The following is a 24555-nucleotide window of genomic DNA, read 5'->3' as shown; positions in this document are numbered from 1 at the left end:
TTGAAGATGCTATCCTTCCTCCATTGCATGCTTTTAGCCCCTTTATCAAATATAAGATAGTTGTAACTTTGTGGATTAGTCTCTGTGTCCTCTATTCTATACCATTGATCCACCCGCCTGTTTTGGTACCAGTACCATGCTGTTTTTGTCACTATTGCTCTGTAATATAGTTTGGAATCTGGTATCGCTATACCGCCTGATTCACACTTCCTGTTTAGAATTGCTTTTGCTATTCTGGGTCTTTTATTTTTCCATATGAATTTCATGATTGCTGTCTCTATTTCTATAAGAAATGCCGTTGGGATTTTGATTGGCATTTCGTTAAACCTATAGAGAACATTTGGTAATATCGCCATTTTGATGATGTTAGTTCTGCCTATCCATGAACAGGGTATATTTTTCCATCTTCTAAGATCTTCTTCTACTTCTCTCTTTAGGGTTCTGTAGTTTTCATTGTATAAATCTTTCACCTCTTCTGTTAGGTTGATTCCCTAGTATTTTATTTTTTTTGAGGATATTGTGAATGGAGTGTTTTTCCTCATTTCCGTTTCAGAAGTTTTGTCACTGATATACAGAAATGCCTTTGATTTATGCGTGTTGATTTTATATCCTGCCACTTTGCTGAATTCATTTATTAGTTCTAGTAGTTTCTTTGTAGACCCTTTTGGGTCTGCTAGGTATAGAATCATGTCATCTGCAAATAGTGATAATTTAAGTTCTTCTTTTCCTATTTTTATGCCTTTAATTTCTTTCGTCTGTCTAATTGCTCTGGCCAGTGTTTAGAGAACTATATTGAATAGAAGTGGTGATAGGGGGCATCCTTGTCTTGTTCCAGATTTTAGAGGGAATGCCTTCAATTTTTCTCCATTCAGAATGATGCTAGCCTGAGGCTTGGCATAGATAGCTTTTACAATGTTGAGGTAAGTTCCTGTTTTCCCTAGTTTTTCTAATGTTTTGAACATAAAGGGATGCTGTACTTTGTCAAATGCTTTTTCTGCGTCTATCGAGATGATCATATGGTTCTTATCTTTAAGTCTATTGATGTGGTGAATAACATTTATTGATTTCCGTATATTGAACCATTCTTGCATCCCAGGGATGAATCCTACTTGATCATGGTGCACAATTTTTTTGATGTGCCTTTGTATCCGATTCGCCAGAATTTTATTGAGGATTTTTGCATCTAGGTTCAAAACAAGTACAAAGAAACAAAGATAATCGATAAATATATAAGTGAAAAAAAGAATTATATTTCTCAAATAGTCTAAATGATATAAAGAAAGAAAATATTTCATGTAAATAGTAGTTAAAATATATGACTGAAATTAACAAAAACATTCAAATTTTAAATAGAGAATTTTAAAAATATTACTATAATATAGATACATGCTTACACAATCTGAAAAAAAGAGTTTAAATATACACAATGCTGTAATGTATACTGCATGATGGAGGAACAGTGCTGCTGGATATGAATGTATAGCTTCAATAACAAAAAATCATGACATTGTTGCATTGATAGTCAAGGAATACACCTGTATACAATGTTCCAAAATAAAGCCAAGTCATTCAGAAAATTTTGGCATACACTAAAATGGCCCTCTAAATCATTAAATTATGTAAGGACTGTCAATAATCAATTTTAAACAACTAGATAGCTATCTGAAAAAAGATACATCTTGTATATGCCTTCCATCATTCTCTGATTTAAATTCAAATAAACATTTTAAATGTAAAAACATACAGAAGTACAAGAGAAATGTTGGTTAATAATATGTAAATTTAAATGGGGAATGTCTTTATAGCTACTGTTTAAAATTTAGAAGCCACAATGAAAGGACTGGTGACTGACTACCCGAAAAGTAAAAAATATGTGCTTCTGAAAACATCATAGAACTCAAAAGACAAAAAAAAAGAACTGTAAGGACACTTAATTTAATAGAAGATCACTTTCATAAAACTGTAGATTTCATAAAACAAAAAAAAAAAAGAGTGCTTTACTCAGCAAGTCACTAAATGTCAATTATTCCTAGAAATTAAGAAGCAAAACACCAAAAAAAAAAAAAAACCTGATAATCTGTCAGTAATACAAACTTGTGATTTACATGAGATGACAGAAAGTATCCTTACACATGTGGGGAAGATATGCTCAGCTTCATTCAAACTGCCAGTAAAGCAAAGTTTAAAAACATCATACATATATAATTTTTCTTCTGTCAGCTTGGAAAGAATATGATAGGTTCACATCTTAGTGATTTTATCCACTGATGGCTATAATATAAAATCATTACATTGTCCAAGAGAAGCAATTTGCATTACCCAGTAACATTACAAATTTATGGAATGTTTGACCTAGCCTTCCCATCACTGTGTATGCCTCATGTTAAATGAAATATGCTTAGGATCATATATGACACCATTTGGTTCTTTATTAGAACCAAAGGATAAGCATATGTGGAAATTAATTTGGAATATGACTAATAATGATCCAAGATAAATTATAAAGCAAAAAGAGGGGAAGTTATGTCATAGTGTGTAATCTTGTACATAACAGGCAGCCATTTAATTTATAATATTCAACTTGTATTTCTCTCTCTGGAAACCTATTTGTATGTTTTTTTGTCCAGTGACCCGAAATTTTACAATGTTGGGACATTTGGGAAGTAAATAAGAACTTATTCATGGCAGGGAGTCACTTTTTAAATTATTTTGTTTAAAAGACTGTTTCTTTTTATTTTTATTTCACTGCTTTAGTTTTCTAAATTGATTTTTTCATTTTCTCCTGATTTCCTTTTTATTACTCACTTTTACATTGTTCTACTTTCTACTGTACTCTGTTCTAATTGACTGTTTAAGATCTAGTTTTGGATTTTAATGTTTTATTATATTTGTAATATTCTAGTGGAGTGTTCTCTTTTAAATTGTATATATTTGTGAATTCATTTATATGGGCAAAATAGTTTTCTTGCAATTCTAAAGTATTCTCATTTTTTTTTTTCATTTTGATTTTCTTCTCTTCTATATAGTGCCTGAGTTTTCTTTAAGTATGTTTTAAAATGGTTTGTTCCCTGTCATTTGGAGTCTTCAGCCAACTGTTGGGTGGTAATATTTTATGACAGCTGATGGGAAACTTTTCAGGAACATTTGAGCCTTGAAGACTGGAAATTTTTATAGGTTTGTGAGTTGGCAACTAGCTTTCTTTAGGGGAACCACAATGAACTTGATATCCTTTAAGCAGGAACCTCTTAGATTGTCTTTCTTCTAGAATCAAATCGAGAACATTATTTGTTTGTGGTGCTGAGGAAGGAGAGGTATCAATATATCTATTAACTTGAGCAAACCATACACAACATAATACAAGTCATTGCTGATTTCAAATTTCATTCAGAGGTATTTCAGCTCCAGACAATCTGACTTCTAATCCCTTGGACATTTAATTTAATGTATGACCCAAATCTCTCTTTTATTCATTTTTATAATCCATAAGTATATGAAGTAAGCTCTACATATTACATGTATATATTTTGCCAATCACAAACAGATGACTGTTCACACAGATGATTAAATTAATGCTTTAGCTTTAAGGCATATTTACCTTTATCAGTATAATAAAGATAATTTTTACAAATTTACTAATTGAGCAACTATAAATTTTCTCTTAGAAAAAGGAAGCAAAGCATATTTATAATCTTGTATATGTATTTGGATTTGTCTATACCATTAGAATAATTACAAACTTAAAGTAATTAAAATTTCTTTCTCTAAATTCAAGAAAATACACAAAGATTACAATCAATGAACATTTTAGTTATATTATTTCTCATGATCACATTTGATAATATTGCAACAACTTTATGGTAAACAAATAAAAAGTGCATCACCTAAAGATTTATCTTTGTATTTTTTTTCATTTTTAAAGAACAGGACTAATTTAAAATTATGTTAAGTACTAATATTTGCATGTTTTCTTTAATAAATATTGGTCAGTTAATCAAAGATAATTTTATTATTACTGAAACATTCTAGTTTATCAGTATAGTATGGTTGATAAGAAATTATGATATTTAAGTTCTTTAATATTATATCCTTTATTAAATTTTAAATTATTTTAATTTCATATTTTTATAATTAGAGATAATCTGAGTAAAAAACGACAGAATAGTTCTTCTAACATTAAATTGAATCATTTTAACTTTTCTGAAGTGTAATTTTAATCAGGAAATCTTGTGAGTTCTTTTTAAATAAATAAAATTATTTTAAATAGTTAACTAAATAAGTTAGCCTCTTCATTCATATTTATCCCTCTCGTTATATTTTTTTTTTTTGTATTTAGACTACTGTTTTTCTGCTACTTTAGTCACTTCTCTATCATTTCTCAGGTTCTCAAGATTTATTGATAATTAATAATTCATATCCATTCTTTGTGTTTTAAATCTTTTGCTCTTTTCTTGCCTTTGTTTTATGTTCTTAATCTTCATTCATATATTTTAAAAATCAATGCTTTGATTTTAAGGCACAAGCTCTAGTTTCTTTTCATAAGAAAGACCAACAATATTGCCTAAACATAATAATATGATTTTCATATTTTGTGAAGTTTTGGCAAAATGGAAAACATACATAAACTGTTTAATTCTTACCTATTTCTTGTAAATTTTTTAGTCTATGTGAACCATAGTTCTAAAATGTTCACATATAAGAGGGGGCATGGAATTAGAAAGACAGTCGAATGAATTGGACACAATTTTCCTATGTTCATATTCCAATACACCATCAGTACAACCACAAGAAAGGGGTCTCCTATTAGAAAAAGTTATACTCCATGTATATATAATATGTCAAAAGATACTTTATTGTCATGTATATCTAAAAAGACCAAATGAAAAATAGAATACATATGAACAATTGATTTCTAATTATTCCTAAACAAAAGAAAAAAAAACAGTAAATGAAGGGGAAAGAAACAAAAATTTTGCAAAAAATTAATTATCTCCATCTGCCAATAGTAGTAGATGCTTATATATAGAAAAACCTGTTTTAAAAATTCTATATGCAGGGCTGGGGATGTGGCTCAAGCGGTAGCGCGCTCGCCTGGCATGCGTGCGGCCCGGGTTCGATCCTCAGCACCACATACCAACAAAGATGTTGTGTCCGCCGAGAACTGAAAAATAAATATTGAAAATTCTCTCTCTCTCACTCTCTCTCTCTCTCTCTGCTCTCTCACTCTCTCTAAAAAAAAAAAAATTCTATATGCATACACACTACCATACACACACATGCACACATACACATGCACACAAACAAGTTGCTATGGACAGTTTAACCAATAACTCACAAACTCCACAATTCTATGGAGCCACATACTTAAAAACTTAGAGCTTACTAATCCCAGAAGTATAAAAATAAAAGAGTCAGTCTATGCATTTAACAAAGTAATCTCTTAAAAACACACAGGAAAGAGAATCTCCTCATGAGGATTTTTCCTTTTTTTTGTTTAATTGCATCTGTCAAATGAACAATGTTATTCATGTCAAAATTTCCCCTGGGTGAATAATGCAGTTTCAGATTATCCATTCAGAAATTATATCTATTAAAGAGATACTTACATGAATTATTACATAAATGAAGAAATGTGTGTGGTAATAAGAGACTGAGAAGAATACAAAAGAACTTATATCAGCAACCACTTGTACAAAATCCTGTCTCCATATTTTAGTCAGCGCTTTTTTTTCCTGCCCTGAACAAGAAGACCTGACAAAAATAATTAAAAGATAAGTTTATTTTGAGGCTCATGATTTCAGAGTTCTCAGTTCATAGACAGCCAATGCCATTCCTTGTTACCTGAAATGAGACAGAACATCATGGTAGAAGTTGTGGTAGAGGAAAGCAGCTGAGAACATGGCACCAGGAAGCAGAGAAAGAGAAAGACCATTCTCTTCTCACAAAGGTCAAAACATGCCCCTGATGACCACCTCTTCCAGTCACACTCTTTCTGCCTACAATTATAATCCAGTTAATTCCTATCAAAGGATTACTGCACAATTAGGTTAAGGACCTTATAACCCAATCATTCCACCTTTAAGCTTTCTTGCTTTGTCTTATACATGAGATTTTGGAGGATACATTCCAGAACCATCCAAAGAACAGTAAGTTCCAAATGAGGCCCCAAAGAAATTTTGAGAGATTTTAGTAAGGCATAAGAAGGATTTTGTCTAAGGAACACCTGACTGATGTGGCCATCTAGATGGTGAAGTCATAGAACCTATACCTGTCTTTCCCCACTTATGCACATTTTACTTTGACAAAATCTAAATACCATGTTTCTACATATCATTATTAAGAATTCATTCTTGCCTATCTATGATGTAACTTCTCATATTGATTTAATAAACAGATCTAATAATTGTGCCAAACATTTCATATGTTAAATGTTAGTAAGATTCATCTCATAATGACTCCTTTGCTGAGAGACCCTACATATTAATATGAAATCTGACAAATGACATAGAAAAATACAAGGCTTTTCTTAAACTGAGAGTTGTCATACTTTGACTAGAATTGCTTACTTTTATATATATGCAAAACATATTCTGCATGTATATTGTAAATATCTTTCAGGTAGCTTAGCATTTATATAACAGAAGGTATTTCTATATTATAATATTGTATTTAGTTTGTAAGTGATGATAGTAAAATCTCAGAAGGAATTTCCACTGACTCTACTTTACTTTTTTTTCTTTGTGAAGAAAAGACTTTCTACTGCCTAGACTTGTGATTTTATTACATTTCTTATTTAAATAAACATTTTTAAATTTCTAAAAAGAAGTAATTAATTTTTATATATTTTATATTGACATTATAAATGATACAAACTAATATGTTTATAAATAGATATTTGCATTTGTGTGTATATATACACACTCCAAAATAACATATACAACTACAGGATTTTCTCAAATACTTTTTATTTATTGTTATTTATTTGGTATGCATTAATAGATCACAATCCTTTTCTTTGATCAGAGAGTTCTTTGAAAATTTTGATGAAACTAAGAATAGTTCCCTCACAATAATTTATACACATAAGTAACACATTTGCATAAAATTTTCAAGAGATAATATACTTCATTAAGCAGATCCTTGATTTAGGCATAGCTGTGAGGAAAAGTGATTAAACAAGATATTTTCAAGTTCTTTCAGGATTTGGGGTGTAGCTAAGTGGTAAAACATATCCGTGGGTTCAATTCCCAGTACATGCACGCACACACAAACACACACGCCCCTCATATAGAACTTACAAAAGTTTACAACAAAAATACAAAATAAAAACTAACAAACCAATCAATATATATGCAAATGAACTAAACAGACATTTCTCTGAAGAAGAAATGCAAATAGCCAAAAATATATGAAAAAGTATTAAACATTGTTAGAAATCTAGGAAATGCAAATGAAAACTCACTGAATTTATATCACTCCAGTAAGTTTGGTAATCTTCAAAAATAAAAGCTTGTGAGAAAAAGTACACTTTTACATGTTGTTGGCACTGCAAATTAGTACAGCTGCTTTGGAAAGCAAAATGGAGATTCCTCATAAGAATATCCCACCATATGACCCAACTATTCCACTTCTTGGTATTTATCTGAAAGAATGAAACAGAACATACTATACTAATACATGGGTTCCAGTGTTTATTATTATTTATTCCACAGTTCACAATAGCCAAGTTGTGGAACCAGTCTATATACGTTTGGCTCAACAGAGAAATGGATGAAGAGAGTAATATATATATATATATATATATACACATATATATGTATATACACACATATATATGTATATACACACATATATGTATATTATTACAGTTATACACACACACAGACAAGAGGGAGTTTTATCAAGACATAAAGTAGGACGGAATTATGTCATTTGCTGATAAATTGATGGAACAAGAGGACATAATACTGAGTGAAATAAGCAGATGCCAGGAAGTAAATAATTAAATGTTTTCTATGATATGTGGAAGCTAGAGAGAAATAAAAAAATTAAAAAAATAGAGGAGAAGAATATTTCAGGAAAATAGAAAGGGGAACAGTGGAGTAGAAGAAGGGAACAAGGGGAAGAGTAGAGGGAGGGGGAAATGGAGAAAAAAGAGAATGGATTATCTAAACTATGTCATATGCTTGTATAAACAAATCATAATGAATTCTACATTTATGTATAACTATCATGAACTTATTAAAATAAATTCAAGAAGCATAATGGAATAACATTCTTGTTCCTGTTCAGCTGTACTTTGTGAAAATGATAGATAACAGGTGACAGCACCTAAAACACAAAGACATAGGATACCTGAGTCTAAATCCTTGTTCTACCACTCATAAAGATAGTGAATATTTATTCAGAATGTACCATGGGTTGAGAATTGTGCTATGTGCTTTTGTACGGCCTTCTTGCTAGTTTCATGAAGTTGGGCAGTCATTTAACCTTTTTTCCTCATGAGGACTATGAAAAGTGGATATTTTCCATCACTATACAGAAACCAAAGTGCATACAGCTGAAGAATTTGCTCAAGGTTATTTAGAAACTGAGATGCGCTTTTCTGGTCTCTTTGACTGTAAATTTTATTTGCTTTCATGCAAACAAACAAAAAAACAAAACCATAAAAGAAAAGAAACCCTCAGTTTATTTGAAATCCCAATAATTAATACTGTAAAAATAAAGTAAAAAGTAAAGCTTATATTCATAGAAAATTATATTGAGCCTGACTTTGAATTCTGTACTATTATCCCATGTTGTAAAAAATTGCTTTCTCAATAATTTATTGTGTATTTTTCAGTTACCTAGATTTATAATGGTTACAAATACAATGATTCTTTAGTTTGTGACTTTTTTCTATTATAAATTAACAAATCATGACTTGTTTTATTTATGCTTTAGTTAATACAGTTTAATAAGCACATCTAAGATTTTAGGCTTAGTGTGATTAGCTCTTAGTCCCTTCTTTTTTTCTTTGTGCTCTACTGAACTCACACAGACTACACTAAAAGATGCAAACAAATAAACTAATAAAGAAAACTATGTTTTTACCCAATATCTGGGAAGCTATGCTCTTTTAGTCTTTTGTGGACCAAACATATAATTACATATACTCCTGATCACACTCTTGAAACAGGCAACATAAACAAATAGAAACTATGAGGAAAACACTGCTAGTGAGGCAGTGACTGCCAGAGTAGCTGTCAGAGACACAGAAGTAAAACATGAATAATTCCCAGCAGATAAATGCACCCAAAGTCAGTGTCTGAGGTACCATGTTGAATAGTGTAGTCTCACCTACGTTTTTGAAACCCACATCATTTAACCCTTCAAAAAGATTGTATATGTGAAAAGTTTGACAACACTGTGCATGATGAAGTCCATTGATAATGTTAAAAATTTTGAGAGCTTATACCAAAAATCAAGAAAAAATATTAGCATTTATATGTATGTATATGTATCTTTATATATACAAAATAAGTGGAATTAATTTTAAAATAAGAATAACTAAATTATATTGCTTTCATAATTAAAGCAAATCAGCGGGGATAACTTTCAAGGCAATCAAGGTCATGGCAGGCATGTAAATCTAAACCTCCCAATACAATCTCTACAAAATAATAAGGTCAAAAAAGACAGAGAGAGAGAGAGAGAGAGAGAGAGAGAGAGAGAGAGAACCAAAACTAGTAACATTGATGCTTTTGTCTTTTCCACATATTGGTAATTCAAAGTTATTATTGTTTTGTTTTCTGATTATGCTGCAGGTGAAGGATTTATACACCGGTTTACAATAATAAGAAAATTTCAAATCAAGTTATATACTAGAAATGTAGTATTACAGCTAGGTTTTCTTCTTTGATCATTTTTATAAGGTAATGAAAGATAATATACTTGTTTTCATTAGAAATACTACATTTGGGGGAACGATGTGTTGTAGCTCAATTTTCTCAAAGCCAAACTAGTATTGGGTGTATTTGTGAGTGTGTGTGTGTAAAACGAGAAGGGGAAAATAAAGTAATAAAATGCTAATATTTGTTGATTCTTATATCTGTTTATTTAATTTTGTAAGCCAATTATAACAGTAATCCTTTAATTTAAGAGCTTATACAACTAATACTTTCTGAATCTAGGAAATCATAACATGTCCAAACTGTTGGAAATAAAATCATTCCTGCATTGTAAACAAATACAGAGACAGATGAGGTCTACAGTTTTAATTATAAAATTTTAGCCACAATACATATGTAAATAACATTTGAAAAAATCCCTACTTACCTGTCAATGTTTAAGAGCTCTTTCTTTTATGGTGGACTTGACATTCTTCCTTGAATTGAGCACAAAATAAAAATGAAAAAAACAAATTATCAGTTTACTCTTTCCCAACAAAGACTAGATTTCTATAAGCCATCAAACTTTTGCCACCAAAGGTTCAGATCATGAAACCAAATTCCTAAACTTGTTTTTATTCATAGAAAATAACTTATTTGCCATAAACCCGATCTCAAGAAAATATGGAAATATCCAGAGTAAACTGATAAAAAGAAGGGTGAGAAATTGAAGTTCTTTTGTTATATTAGTGTTGTTTTAAGCAGTTAGGAAAGAACAAGGCTGGATTTAACCTCTCCTTAAAAGGTGTCTTACCTGGTGGCAAAATTCACCTCTTTTTCATGATAATCCATTGATGATATGTGGCATACTTCTAAAATTGTTAAAAAGATAATTAAAAAAAAACATAAAATCATGACTTCATGGAAATATAAACTAAATATATGTTAAAGATATTACTTAGCTCATTTATAATAATGAATCCAGTAACATTTTACTAATGGTTCAAAGGAGAATCCAAATATTCCCTCATAGAGGGAAAATAAAAAATTTTGATACCAGAAATGGATTTTCCATGGACCTGTTTCTCTATTTAATGATATGTTCACAATGCCATTTAACATTCAAGGAATATCAGTGAAAATTAGATTAAAATAAATGAAAACAGGTTTGAAATATTTGTGTAATGAATGATCATATATTTAATTTTTGGTAAAATATATGCTTATTATAATTTGTGATTTGAGTCTGAACAGTATATGACTTCAGAAAATGATTATGATATAAATCAAAAGTGAATTTTGTTTATTCTTGCCATAGGAACACAAAATTTTAATTCATAAAGTCTAACATGAAAGCCAAACTTGAAATGACAAACATGGTGTTTTATGATGGAAAGTGAAAACATTATTATTGCTTTTTTTTCTTTTTTAGAATTCTGCAAAGAGATGTAGTTGTTTGAGTGAAGAAGATAGTCAGGATTATTTGTGTCTGTGCATTCCGAAATGTGCTGCCAAAAGGTGTTTGCAAAATACAACTGACTATCAAGAGAACAGGTGCCAACATAAAATCTTTTTTAAAGATGAAGTCAATACATCCAGGTATTTATATATTGTTTAAATAAAGAATATCTCCAATGTTTGAAAAACTTATAATAAATCATTATTGAAGGATTTCATAATACTTTGTAGTTATCATTGTTTTGTTTACAATTTTGAATATGAATATCAAATATTTACATATTCATATATAACTGATATATTCTGTTACATTACAGATTCATTGTGTATAATAATGGTAGCATAAAAGATAATTTGGGAGGGGGAGGAACATGGCCGCCGTCGAGGAAGCAGCGATTCTAATGTCTCCACATTAACGGGATCAGAAAGACCCTTTGGAACAGCGGCAGTCTACCTACTGAGGAACTTCTAGCAAAATTCCGTGAAGAGGGGTCCTGCCGGGAACTGGTAGGTTTACTAAAAGTGTCAGTTTGTGGCCGCCGGGACTCGGGGCCCGGGGACTGCGGTACTTGCCAGAGAGGGGCTGTCGCCTCCCCGGCCCCGGGCGCCGCTGGAGCCGCGAGCTGGAGAGACATGAAGCGGGCCTCGGTGCGGCCAGAAGCCGGGAACGCCGGGGGCGGAGAGAGTGACCGGGCTAGCGCTGGCTGTGGAAGCCGCGGCGGAGAGAGGCGCGGGAGCCCGAGGCTGAGACACACCGGGAGCGGAGCGAGAGCCCCGCCATCATCCCGAAATAGCAAGAAGAGGAAGATGGCGGCGGGAAGTGAGTAAGCCTCTCCGTGCGCCGCGCCCCACGCCGCCGCGTCTAAAAAGCTGAGACAGACAGCTGTGACTCTGCATTAATCCATCCGGCTGAGGCGGCTGGTCAGCCCTTCCCATCCTACGGAGGTGGATGCCTGCCGGGCCTTCATGGGTAGTGGCCACAGGTTCCAGGCGGGGCTTGGAAGAGACAGTGGGGACCCGCCCGTTGCGTTGGTCGCCCGGCAGGGGGAGGCGAACTGTCGCCGTTTGCGGGGGACACCACTGTGGCGGAGGGCTGGCATCGCAGGGCTACAGTCAGCCCGAGGGAGTCAGAGGTGGTGCGGGACCCATGGCGCGGGACTGCCACTCCCGCCAGGGCTGACTGCTGAGGTCTCTTGCACCAGCTACGGGGGAGTGGCTACCGGAGGGCAAGTAAAATTCGCTGAGGATTCTCAGCGCCAAGCTCTACAAACTTAGGGTCTGAGGGAATGGCAAACTGGAGGAGTGAGCCCAGTCGTTCATGAAAACAGGGCTCCCGGGAGCAGCAGACCTGGCCTGTAGCCAATATTGTGGTGAGAGGGGCCTGGCTAGAGGAAAAGTGGAAGTGATTGGACACAAGAGGAGGCCCTAGGCACTCAGGATTGGAGACTCGCCCAGTCTGGGAGGAGCTGCTGCACAGTGATTGGTTCCCGCGTACTGACAGGAGAGAATTGACCTGGTGGGCACAGCGCCACCTAGTGGAAGAGAAGTTAATCAAACTCTAAGACGGCATTTATTCTTTTTTTTTTTTTTTTTTGATTTGGGTTTTTCTTTCATCTTCATTTTTCTATCTTGTTTTTTTTATTTTTCTTCTTCTTTCTCTTCTAATTTTAATTTTAAATTTTTATAATTATTATTATTATTTTTTTAATTTTTTTCTTTTTTAGTTCCTATTTCTTTCTTCTTTTGTCTTTTCATTTTTCTTATCCCCCCTTCCTTGAATTCTACCTGCCTACTCTCATTCTCTTTAGTGACTTCTTCCCTTCCCTTCTAATACCTTTCCTCCCAAGCATCAAATAAATTTATAGGAGTAAACAGTAACTCAGCAGTCAAACAGAACAAGAAGCAACATGAGCAGCTTCAAGAAGCAAGGAAGAAAAGGAGTACAAACAATGCAGGACAGCCTAAATATTCAGGAGGACCTAGAGTCATCAGAAAAATGGTCATATAAAGACCCCAAGGAACACCTTAGACAGATGGAATGGAACCTTAAAGAGGATACAAGACAGCAAATTCAAGCAGCGAAAGAACACATTGAGAATGAATTACATAAACAGCTAAAAGAAGAAGTTAAGCATCTTTATCAGGAGATAGAGATTATAAAAAATAATCAAACAATAATTCTAGAAATGAAGGAAACGATAAACCAGATTAAAAACTCAATTGAGAGTATCACTAATAGAGTGGAGCAAGTAGAAGCCAGAACGTCAGATAATGAAGACAAAATATACCATCTTGAAAAGAGTCTAGCCAACTCAGAAAGGCTGGTAAAAAATCACAAGAAAAACATCCAAGTGTTATGGGATAACATGAAGAAACCAAACTTATGAGTCATCGGGATAGAAGAAGGTACAGAGATTCAAACCAAGGGAATGAGAAACCTGCTGAATGAAATAATTACAGAAAACTTTCCAGAAATAAAAAAGGAAACAGATATACAAATTGAAGATGCATACAGGACACCGAGCACACAAAATCACAGTAGACCAACACCAAGACACATTGTTATGAAGATATCCAATATACAGAAAAGAGAAAATATTAAAAGCTACAAGAGAAAGGAGACAGATTACATTTAGGGGTAAACCAATACGGTTAACAACAGATTTTTCATCACAGACTCTGAAAGCAAGAAGGTCATGGAACAATGTATTTCTAACACTGAAAGACAATGGATGCCAACCAAGAATTCTGTATCCAGCAAAATTAAGCTTCAGGTATGACAACGAAATAAAGATCTTTCATGATAAACAAAAGTTAAAAGAATTTGCAGCCAGAAATCCAGCATTGCAAAGCATTTTGAGCAAAACAATACACGAGGAAGAAATGAAAAACAATAACCAAAACCATCAGTGGGAAGTGCCTCAGTAAAGACAGAGGGCGAGGGGAAAGATAATCATGAAGAAACAAACTAAATTTTTTTTTTTAAAAAAAACGATAAACAATCAAACATGGATGGAAGTTCAAACCATATATCAATAGTAACTCTGAATGTTAATGGCTTAAACTCTCCAATAAAGGGACATAGGCTGGTATCATGGACTAAAAAAACAAATCCAACAATATGCTGCCTCCAGGAGACACATCTGATTGGAAAAGACATACACAGGCTGAAGGTGAAAGGATGGGAAAAAATATATCACGCACAGAGTTCTCGTAAGCAAGCAGGGGTGGCCATCCTCATATCGAATAAAATCGACTTCAAGACTAAGTTAATCAAAAGGGATAAAGAAGGTCATTATATACTGTTAAAAGGAACCATTCACCAACAAGACATAACAATTATCAATATTTATGCACCAAACAATGGTGCTGTGACATTCATTAAACAAATTCTCCTCAAGTTCAAGAATCAAATAGACCACAACACAATAATTATGGGTGACTTCAACACACCTCTCTCACCATGGGACAGATCCTCCAAACAAAAATTGAATAAAGAAACTATAGAACTCAATATCACAATCAATAACCTAGACTTAACTGACATATATAAAATATATCAACCATCATCAAATGGATATACTTTTTTCTCAGCAGCACATGGATCCTTCTCAAAAATAGACCATATATTATGCCATAGGGTAACCCTCAGTAAATATAAAGGGGTGGAGATAATACCATGCATTTTATCTGATCATAATGGAATGAAACTGGAAATCAATGATAAAAAAAGGAAGGAAAAATCCTACATCAAATGGAAAATGAACAATATGTTACTGAATGATCAATGGGTTACAGAAGACATAAAGGAGGAAATCAAAAAATTCTTAGAGATAAATGAAAATACAGACACAACATATCGGAATCTATGGGACACAATGAAAGCAGTTTTAAGAGGAAAATTCATCGCCTGGTGGTAATTCCTCAAAAAAAGAAAAAACCAACAAATAAATGAGCTCACACTTCATCTCAAAGCCCTAGAAAAGGAAAAGCAAAACAACAGCAAATGTAGCAGAAGGCTAGAAATAATTAAAATCAGAGCGGAAATCAATGAAATTGAAACAAAAGAAACTATTGAAAAAATTAACAAAACTAAAAGTTGGTTCTTCGAAAAAATAAATAAGATTGACAGACCTTTAGCCATGCTAACGAAGAGAAGAAGAGAGAGAACTCAAATTACAAACATACGGGATGAAAAAGGCAATATCACAACAGATGCTATAGAAATACAGAAGACAATTAGAAATTATTTTGAAAACCTATATTCCAACAAAATAGAAGATAGTGAAGACATCGATAAATTTCTTAAGTCATATGATTTACCCAGACTGAGTCAGGAGGATACACACAATTTGAACAGACCAATATCAATGGATGAAATTGAAGAAGCCATCAAAAGACTACCAACCAAGAAAAGCCCAGGACCGGATGGGTATACAGCAGAGTTTTACAAAACCTTTAAAGAAGAATTAATACCAATACTTTTCAAGTTATTTCAGGAAATAGAAAAAGAGGGAGCTCTTCCAAATTCATTCTATGAGGCCAACATCACCCTGATTCCGAAACCAGACAAAGACACCTCAAAGAAAGAAAACTACAGACCAATATCTCTAATGAACCTAGATGCAAAAATCCTCAATAAAATTCTGGCAAATCGAATACAAAAACACATCAAACAAATTGTGCACCATGATCAAGTAGGATTCATCCCTGGGATGCAAGGATGGTTCAACATACGGAAATCAATAAATGTTATTCACCACATCAATAGACTTAAAGATAAGAACCATATGATCATCTCGATAGATGCAGAGAAAGCATTTGATAAAGTACAGCATCCCTTTATGTTCAAAACATTAGAAAAATTAGGGATAACAGGAACTTACCTTGACATTGTAAAAGCTATCTATGCTAAGCCTCAGGCTAGCATGATTCTGAATGGACAAAAGTTGAAGGCATGCCCTCTAAAATCCGGAACAAGACAGGGATGCCCTCTATCTCCACTTCTATTCAATATAGTTCTCGAAACACTGGCCAGAGCAATTAGACAGATGAGAGAAATTAAAGGCATAAAAATTGGAAAAGAAGAACTTAAATTATCACTATTTGCAGATGACATGATTCTATACCTAGAAGACCCAAAAGGGTCTACAAAGAAACTACTAGAACTAATAAATGAATTCAGCAAAGTGGCAGGATATAAAATCAACACGCATAAATCAAAGGCATTTCTGTATATCAGCAACAAAACTTCTGAAACGAAAATGAGGAAAAACACTCCATTCACAATATCCTCAAAAAAAATAAAATACTTGGGAATTAACCTAACAAAAGAGGTGAAAGATTTATATAATGAAAACTACAGAACCCTAAAGAGAGAAGTTGATGAAGATCTTAGAAGATGAAAAAATATACCCTGTTCATGGATAGGCAGAACTAACATCATCAAAATGGCGATATTACCAAAAGTTCTCTATAGGTTTAATGCAATGCCAATCAAAATCCCAACGGCATATCTTGTAGAAATTGATAAAGCAATCATGAAATTCATATGGAAAAATAAAAGACCCAGAATAGCAAAAGCAATTCTAAACAGGAAGTGTGAATCAGGTGGTATAGCGATACCAGATTTCAAACTATATTACAGAGCATTAGTGACAAAAACAGCATGGTACTGGTACCAAAACAGGCGGGTGGACCAATGGTTTAGAATTGAGGACATAGAGACTAATCCACAAAGTTACAACTACCTTATATTTGATAAAGGGGCTAAAAGCATGTAATGGAGGAAGGATAGCATCTTCAACAAATGGTGTTGGGAAAACTGGAAATCCATATGCAACAAAATGAAACTGAATCCCTTTCTCTCACCATGCACAAAAGTTAACTCAAAATGGATCAAGGAGCTTGATATCAAACCAGTGACTCTGTGTCTGATAGAAGAAAAAGTTGGCTCCGATCTACAGATTGTGGGGTCGGGCTCCAAATTCCTTAATAGGACACCCATAGCACAAGAGTTAACAACAAGAATCAACAAATGGGACTTAATTAAACTTAAAAGTTTTTTCTCAGCAAGAGAAACAATAAGAGAGGTAAATAGGGAGCCCACATCCTGGGAACAAATTTTTACTCCTCACACTTCAGATAGAGCCCTAATATCCAGAGTATACAAAGAACTCAAAAAATTAGACAATAAGATAACAAATAACCCAATCAACAAATGGGCCAAGGACCTAAACAGACACTTCTCAGAGGAGGATATACAATCAATCAACAAGTACATGAAAAAATGCTCACCATCTCTAGCAGTCTGAGAAATGCAAATCAAAACCACCCTAAGATACCATCTCACTCCAGTAAGATTGGCAGCCACTATGAAGTCAAACAACAACAAGTGCTGGCGAGGATGTGGAGAAAAGGGTACACTTGTACATTGCTGGTGGGACTGCAAATTGGTGCGGCCAATTTGGAAAGCAGTTTGGAGATTCCTGGGAAAGCTGGGAATGGAACCACCATTTGACCCTGCTATTGCCCTTCTCGGACTATTCCCTGAAGACCTTAAAAGAGCATGCTACAGGGATACCGCCACATCGATGTTCATAGCAGCACAATTCACAATTGCTAGACTGTGGAACCAACCCAGATGCCCCTCAATAGATGAATGGATAAAAAAAATGTGGCATCTATACACAATGGAGTACTATGCAGCAATAAAAAATGACAAAATCATAGAATTTGCAGGGAAATGGACGGCACTAGAGCAGATTATGCTTAGTGAAGCTAGCCAATCCCTAAAAAACAAATACCAAATGTCTTCTTTGATATAATGAGAGCAAATATGAACAGAACAGGGAGGAAGAGTGGGAAGAAAGGAGTAACATTAATCAGTGACATGAGATGGGAGGGAAAGAGAGAGTTGAGGAAAATTGCATGGAAATGAAGGGAGACCCTCATTGCTATACAAACTTACATATAAGAGGTTGTGAGGGGAATGGGAAAATAAACAAGGAGAGAAATGAATTACAGTAGATGGGGTAATGAGAGAAGAAGGGAGGGGAGGGGGGAGGGGGGATAGTAGGGGATAGGAAAGGTAGCAGAATACAACAATTACTAATGGGGCATTATGTAAAATTGTGGATGTGTAACCGACGTGATTCTGCAATCTGCATTTGGGGTAATATTGGGGGTTCATAACCCACTTCAATCTAATGTATGAAATATGATATGTCAAGAGCTTTGTAATGATGTGAACAACCAATAAAAAAAAAGAAAAAAAATAATGGTAGCATATACAAACACACACACACACACAAAGGAAATGAAGATTGAATAGATCTATATAGGTAAAACTTATCTATATCACACTAAAATTAAGTTAATATAAATTTATGGTATATTTTGATAAGCTAAGATTTGTATGTCAAGTTCTGGAATAACTACTAAGAATGTAACTCATAAAATATATAAAAGTAACATTAAAGAAATAAAAAAATATTGCTCTAAAATGATGGTTTCAATCAATATCCTAAATTTACATAATAAAATAATAAAGGAAAAAGAAAATCAAAGTAATACAAGCAGAAGGAAATAAATTAAAAAGAGTAAAATAAATTTTAAAAAGATCCCAGATAAGCAATGAAGAATATCAATGAGATCAAAATTTATCCTTTTATAGTAATAACAAAGTGAATAAAAATTTACCTACATGAAGAAAAAAATCAGAATACTCAAATTGCTGAAATCATGAAAGAGAGACTATTATTAAATTATATGTCAAAACATGTTAAAATACTATGAAATGGGGAAATTTTCAGAAAATACAAATTACTGAGAATGATACAAAAATAAATTAAAAAATTGATCAGATTTATAGCAATAAAACATTTGAATCAGTAACTAAATAAGCAAGATTAATAAATAACCAGAACTGTATGACTTTGTTGGGATATTCTAGCAAATATTTAAAGCAGAAATAATAGAAGTTATTTATAAACTTTCTAAAATAGAAGGAGGGAGGAAACAATGTAACCATCTGTGATGCCAATAGTACAATGTTTCAATGAAACTGACAAGAATCTACCAACTAACATTGTATTAATCTATAGCAAAGAACACTCAGCACAATGATAGCATTACATATAAAAATATTTATATACTATGACAAGTGGAATTTATCACAATAATGCAAAGTTGCTTGAACAACCTAAAATCTATTAATGTATTATGCCTTATCATGTAATTAAGGAAGAAAAGACAAGTGAATTGCACGATAGGTTTAAGAGATGCAAAAACCAAAACATTTGGCAAGATTTTACACCATTTCATGTTAAACACATTCAGTGGAACTTTTACAATCTGATAAAGAATATTTAAAATGGGAAAGAAATAAAGCTAAATTATTATTATACTTAATGATGAAAGAATGAAAATGCAAGTAGATATACTTGCCATTTTACAACAAACAATATGGTTATAATTTAAAAAAAATAGGCAAAAAAGTGTTGATGTTTTCAAGGCTATGGAGAAATAGAACTCAGACTTCTGGTGAGGTAATAACATGAATCCATGCTTTGGAAATACTCTGTCAGTTCCTCAAATGTTTAATTAGACTTGCCAAATGATCTAACTACTCTACTTTTTATATACTCAATAAAAGCAAAAATAAATGGTCAAGCCTATTGTGAATGTTCCTACAGTATTTTTAATTGTCTCAAAGTTCATCAAATTATAATATAGATAAATAAAATGTGTTGTATCTATGCAATGGATATTATTCAGCAATGGGATATTATTCAGCAATAGAAAAGATTGGATTATTGGTGCATGCCTCAATGAATATTAAAAGAATATTGATAAGGGAAATAATTCTTTTTTCCATCAAAATTAGTACAAAGGATGTAGTCCGGCAGATTCAGCAGATATAAACACTTTTTTAAAAAAATAGCAATTTCTCTCCATCAGTTAAAATATCAAAATTTATTACACAATGTGACATCAACTACTATACCAACAAAACACATAGAAATCTTAGAAATAACAAAATATGTTTGTTTTCTGTCATAAAACTCTATTATTATGTTCAGTTAAATTGAATAAAACAATTATTACCCAATTAATTCACACAGTATATTACCAAAATTTAATTGAAGGTTGTTGTATGAGTTAATAAACACATTCTAAAATCTAGAGAAAAAAATAATGTCTTTTAAATCAATGTAATATTTGAAAAAGAAGAGTAATCAGGTGGGACTTCATGTGCCATCTAGCATGATAGTCTACATATGAAGACTTTGTAAGAAAAACAGATGGGCCAAAGAGAGCTCTGAGAACACATAACATTTTACTTCTCTAAATGAGACATTTGGCCATAATTTGATGTGAATTAACTGGGTTATTTAGTAAATGGTATCAAGGAAAGAGCTCAGTATGAGACCATAAATGAAAGTGGATTTCAACCTTAGACCTTATAGAATAGAAACAGACTCAAAATGTATTTATAGATTTGAAAGTAGAGTTACAAATTTTTATATCACTGAAGAAATATAGAAAAATGTCTGTATGGTTTGGGATGAAGAACTTTTTGTTGTTGTTGTTTGTCAGAGACACAGAGATTTATTCAGAAAAGGTTATTCAGGAAAGGAGATTATGGACTTTCTCAGGGAAGAGACATTTGGGGGGTAAAGTACAAAATATACATTCAAGTGAGAATCTGGGCCATTGCCAGAGAGAGAGTGCCAGAATAAAGAAATGTTTAAACTAAATTTACAGAGTATATTTTAAATAAAAAAATTATAGAATTGCTATAATATTAAATTAAAGGATTTATTTCTAGTGAATGACACTACTAATAATGTTAACAGATAAATAATGCATTAACATTTTTCTCTTGAAGCATAATTTATGTGAGTGCAGCGTAAAATGTACAATGTAAATAAAATATTTCACACAGGACCACGTTTCTGCCCTAAAGTGTTTAAAAAACATTTTCTGAAAAATTGGAAAACATTTAGTGAGAAAAAAAATTATTTAAATTAAAAAAAATCCACCAGTTGTGTTGCCACTTGCAACTTTAGAACAGCTTTTGGTAAGTATGCCATCATATTTTCTGAACATCAGGCCCAAAGCATGAAGTGTTCATGACTACAACTTCTTTTGAAGATACAAATTTATGCCTAAATCAGCAATCCCTACTAGCTACCAAAACTATAGCATATTGAAAATATCAGTTCATACAATCATGAAATATTTACTAACAAGCCCACCCCCAATAGAAGATACTGCAAAAAAAAAAAGATACTGACGCCTGATGAGGTAATTTTTATCCACAGGTAAATTTATATTCTCTTTAGATTACATATCATGTTGTTTCCATTTCATTCAGAAAGCAAAAATGCATTTTTAAAATACTAAGGTATGGGGCTGAGGATATAGCTCAGTTGGTAGAGAGCTTGCCTCACATGCATAAGGCCCTGGGTTCAATCCCCAGCACCACAAAAAACAAACAAACAAAAACACCTAAGGTCTATGTAATTTTTTTCTTTCTGAACATATAAGTAGTACATGTGGTAGCAATGTATTTTATGGACTTCTTTCTGAAAGCTAAATTAAGTGTTTCTCCTTTATAGGCTATTTTAGTAGCATCTGAATTTCTATGTAATGCTAAATATAACCAAAACATTATGTTTCAGTTATAAGCAAGAGTTCTGTTTCAAAGTGTAAAATCTAAAAATTCACGAGAAATCAGGTATAGTTTCAAAGCCTGTTTCTGTTGAGTCAGGAGGATTGTACAAATAGAAATTCATGTGAATTTGCTATAGAAATATATTTTGATCAAGGTTTTAAAAATTATTTCTGAACTAGAAATTCTAATAATTTTAATAATTATTTATTCCTAAGACTATTACAATTTCTGCCATGATGACAGTGATGTTTTATTTATGAGTTGACTTGCTTCCTTTGTATTTATTTTCAGTTTTGGATCTATCATAAATTTTTCTACCTACCAAACAAAAGTCACATGTACTTATATTTTACTTTTAAGAAACCACACCAAAACAATACAAAAAATAAATAAATAAAATATAAACTATGGGGAGGTGGCCAGTGCCTCATATAGGGGTTTCTTCTTCCTACCAAGGAGGGTGTAAGCCACCAGAGAAATTAAAGTCTAGAATAATTAGTAAAGAACAAAAGACAAAGTCAGGAGAGAGAGTTTTAAAAGGGGAGATCCTGATAGGTCCAGCCCACATAGAAGTTGGAGCTGAACAATTAGTAAATGGCTCCCATGGTTTATTTAAGGGGTTACATCAAAGGCAGGGGTAAGGTTTCAAGGGTGGATTCTTGCAGTCAGCAGGTTGGTTGGCATCTTGGCAAGTCACTACCATCTCCAGTGCAGTGTGAGACATGGCAGAGTGCAATAGAAATTCACAATGTCTCTGGGCAATAAACTAGAGGAAATGTCCACTGCAAGATCCCAGACACCAGATTATCCTATTCATTAGGCAAAGATGCACAACACAGTCCATACACTGCCTATGGATGGCTCTCAACAGTAAACTGAATTCCATGTGAAAATAATTTATTTTTTGTACAAGTGAATTTTTGTGTTTAGTTCTGATACCTCTAAACCATGTTTTCTCTCCTGACTGTATTATTTTCTCTATTACACTTGCATGCACAGATTTCTTTTTCCTCTTTATCATGCCCTGGAAAAACAAATAACCTTTCTGCCTTAAATTTTACTGTAAATGATATGCAGGTCATTACTTAATTCATTTAAGTAATTTAAAAGTAGATACCACTATATTATCTATATGCATGCCAAAACTAATTATAATAAGCTTCATTAAATGAAGCACTTTTGTATAATTAAGTTTCAACTATGGTATGAGTTGAGGCTTAGCTCATGTGTTCACAATTATCCCTCATGTATTTTTTTTCCTGTTAGGTGCAAACCAATACTTATGCATTTAAATCATAGTTTGCCTACATTATAGCTTCATATTCTATGACTTTTCAAGATTTTATGTCATATTTCAAACAATAAAGGAATTTTATGTATGTTATATGATTTTTTTTTGCTACCTGGGACAGATTTTTTATTTTACTTCATAATATCTAAATAGCATTTTATAGCCCTAACCTTTTTACATTATGTTGCAAATTATTTTGTAAGTCTTTGAATTTCATGAAGCTGTTTATGCAGTACCTTTCAGAAGATGACCTTTTTCTTCAGCATAGCTCACAAATTCAAAATGTATTTAATGATTACTTAGTCACTATTATTAATGAAGGACCTACATAATGTAAAGCATATAGATCATAACCTTAGGACTTAGGGGAATAAGTAGTTATACACTACATTTTTTTCTCTTTATAGAAAAAGCATTTCTTCATTAAAAACACCTCTTAATCACTATATTGAAAACAATAACATTGTAGTACAAACTTTCATCAAATAGTTTTCTGCATTTTCTTGTTCATATTATTACTTGTATCAAATTTAATTACAATTCAGAATTTATTTAATAATGCAATTAAAAATACTTTTTTCTTGTTCACATTATTACTTTTATCTACTATAATTAGAATTCAGAATATTCCATAAGGTCTTTTAGCTCAATTTATTTTCTAAAAATATTATTTGAATTTATTTAATAATTTAAATAATAAATATTATCAATAATATATATATAATACATATATATATGCCATTCTAATTTCCATGTGGTGTTATCAAAACATTGATGTACTTGTCACTGTATATCTTCCAGTTTCCATTTATAGTAGCACTGTAGAATATTATTTATTATGAGGACAAAATGCTTGATGTAATAGTATGTGGTTGGATGGTTTTGCCTTCTGGAAGCATCTTGACAATTTCTAGGGCCATTTCCAATGTTCATAATAACTGGCTGGAAAACCTGGCACTTAGCAGGTAGGTGATGATAAATGAATGTTATACATTTTTTAAGGACAGTATAATTCCTTGCAAAGGAAAAGCTTTCCATGGTTTGTAAAATTTCTAAAAGACTCAATGTACATTTTTGAGGCTATAAAATACTTTTATAAATATTTATGCTTGATTCTGAACTTCATTTTACACATTTGGGCAAATATTATTACATGACTTTTATAATCATTTGATTTTTAGTAATGAAATATTTTATGTTAATAAAATCAATGTTTGCAGAAATTTACTAGAATTTTTTAACCATACTTGAAAATTATA

General features: G+C 32.6%; 1 protein-coding gene across 1 annotated transcript in view; it reads left to right on the top strand.

Annotated features, from left to right (window-relative positions):
• The window catches only part of EYS (eyes shut homolog), a gene marked incomplete at its 5' end in the record, with an annotated part of 1607607 nt that overhangs the window by 149101 nt on the left and 1433951 nt on the right, over positions 1–24555 (top strand). The window contains 1 exon segment of the mRNA XM_081294994.1: positions 11299–11465. Within this exon segment, the coding sequence (XP_081151120.1) occupies positions 11299–11465 (167 nt within the window).

The sequence above is a fragment of the Spermophilus citellus genome, assembly GCF_964194105.1.
Source record: "Spermophilus citellus genome assembly, chromosome: 5".
Taxonomy (NCBI): Eukaryota; Metazoa; Chordata; class Mammalia; order Rodentia; family Sciuridae; genus Spermophilus; species Spermophilus citellus.
Note: the sequence above shows the minus strand (reverse complement) of the source record. Positions and strands in the feature narration are given on the sequence as shown.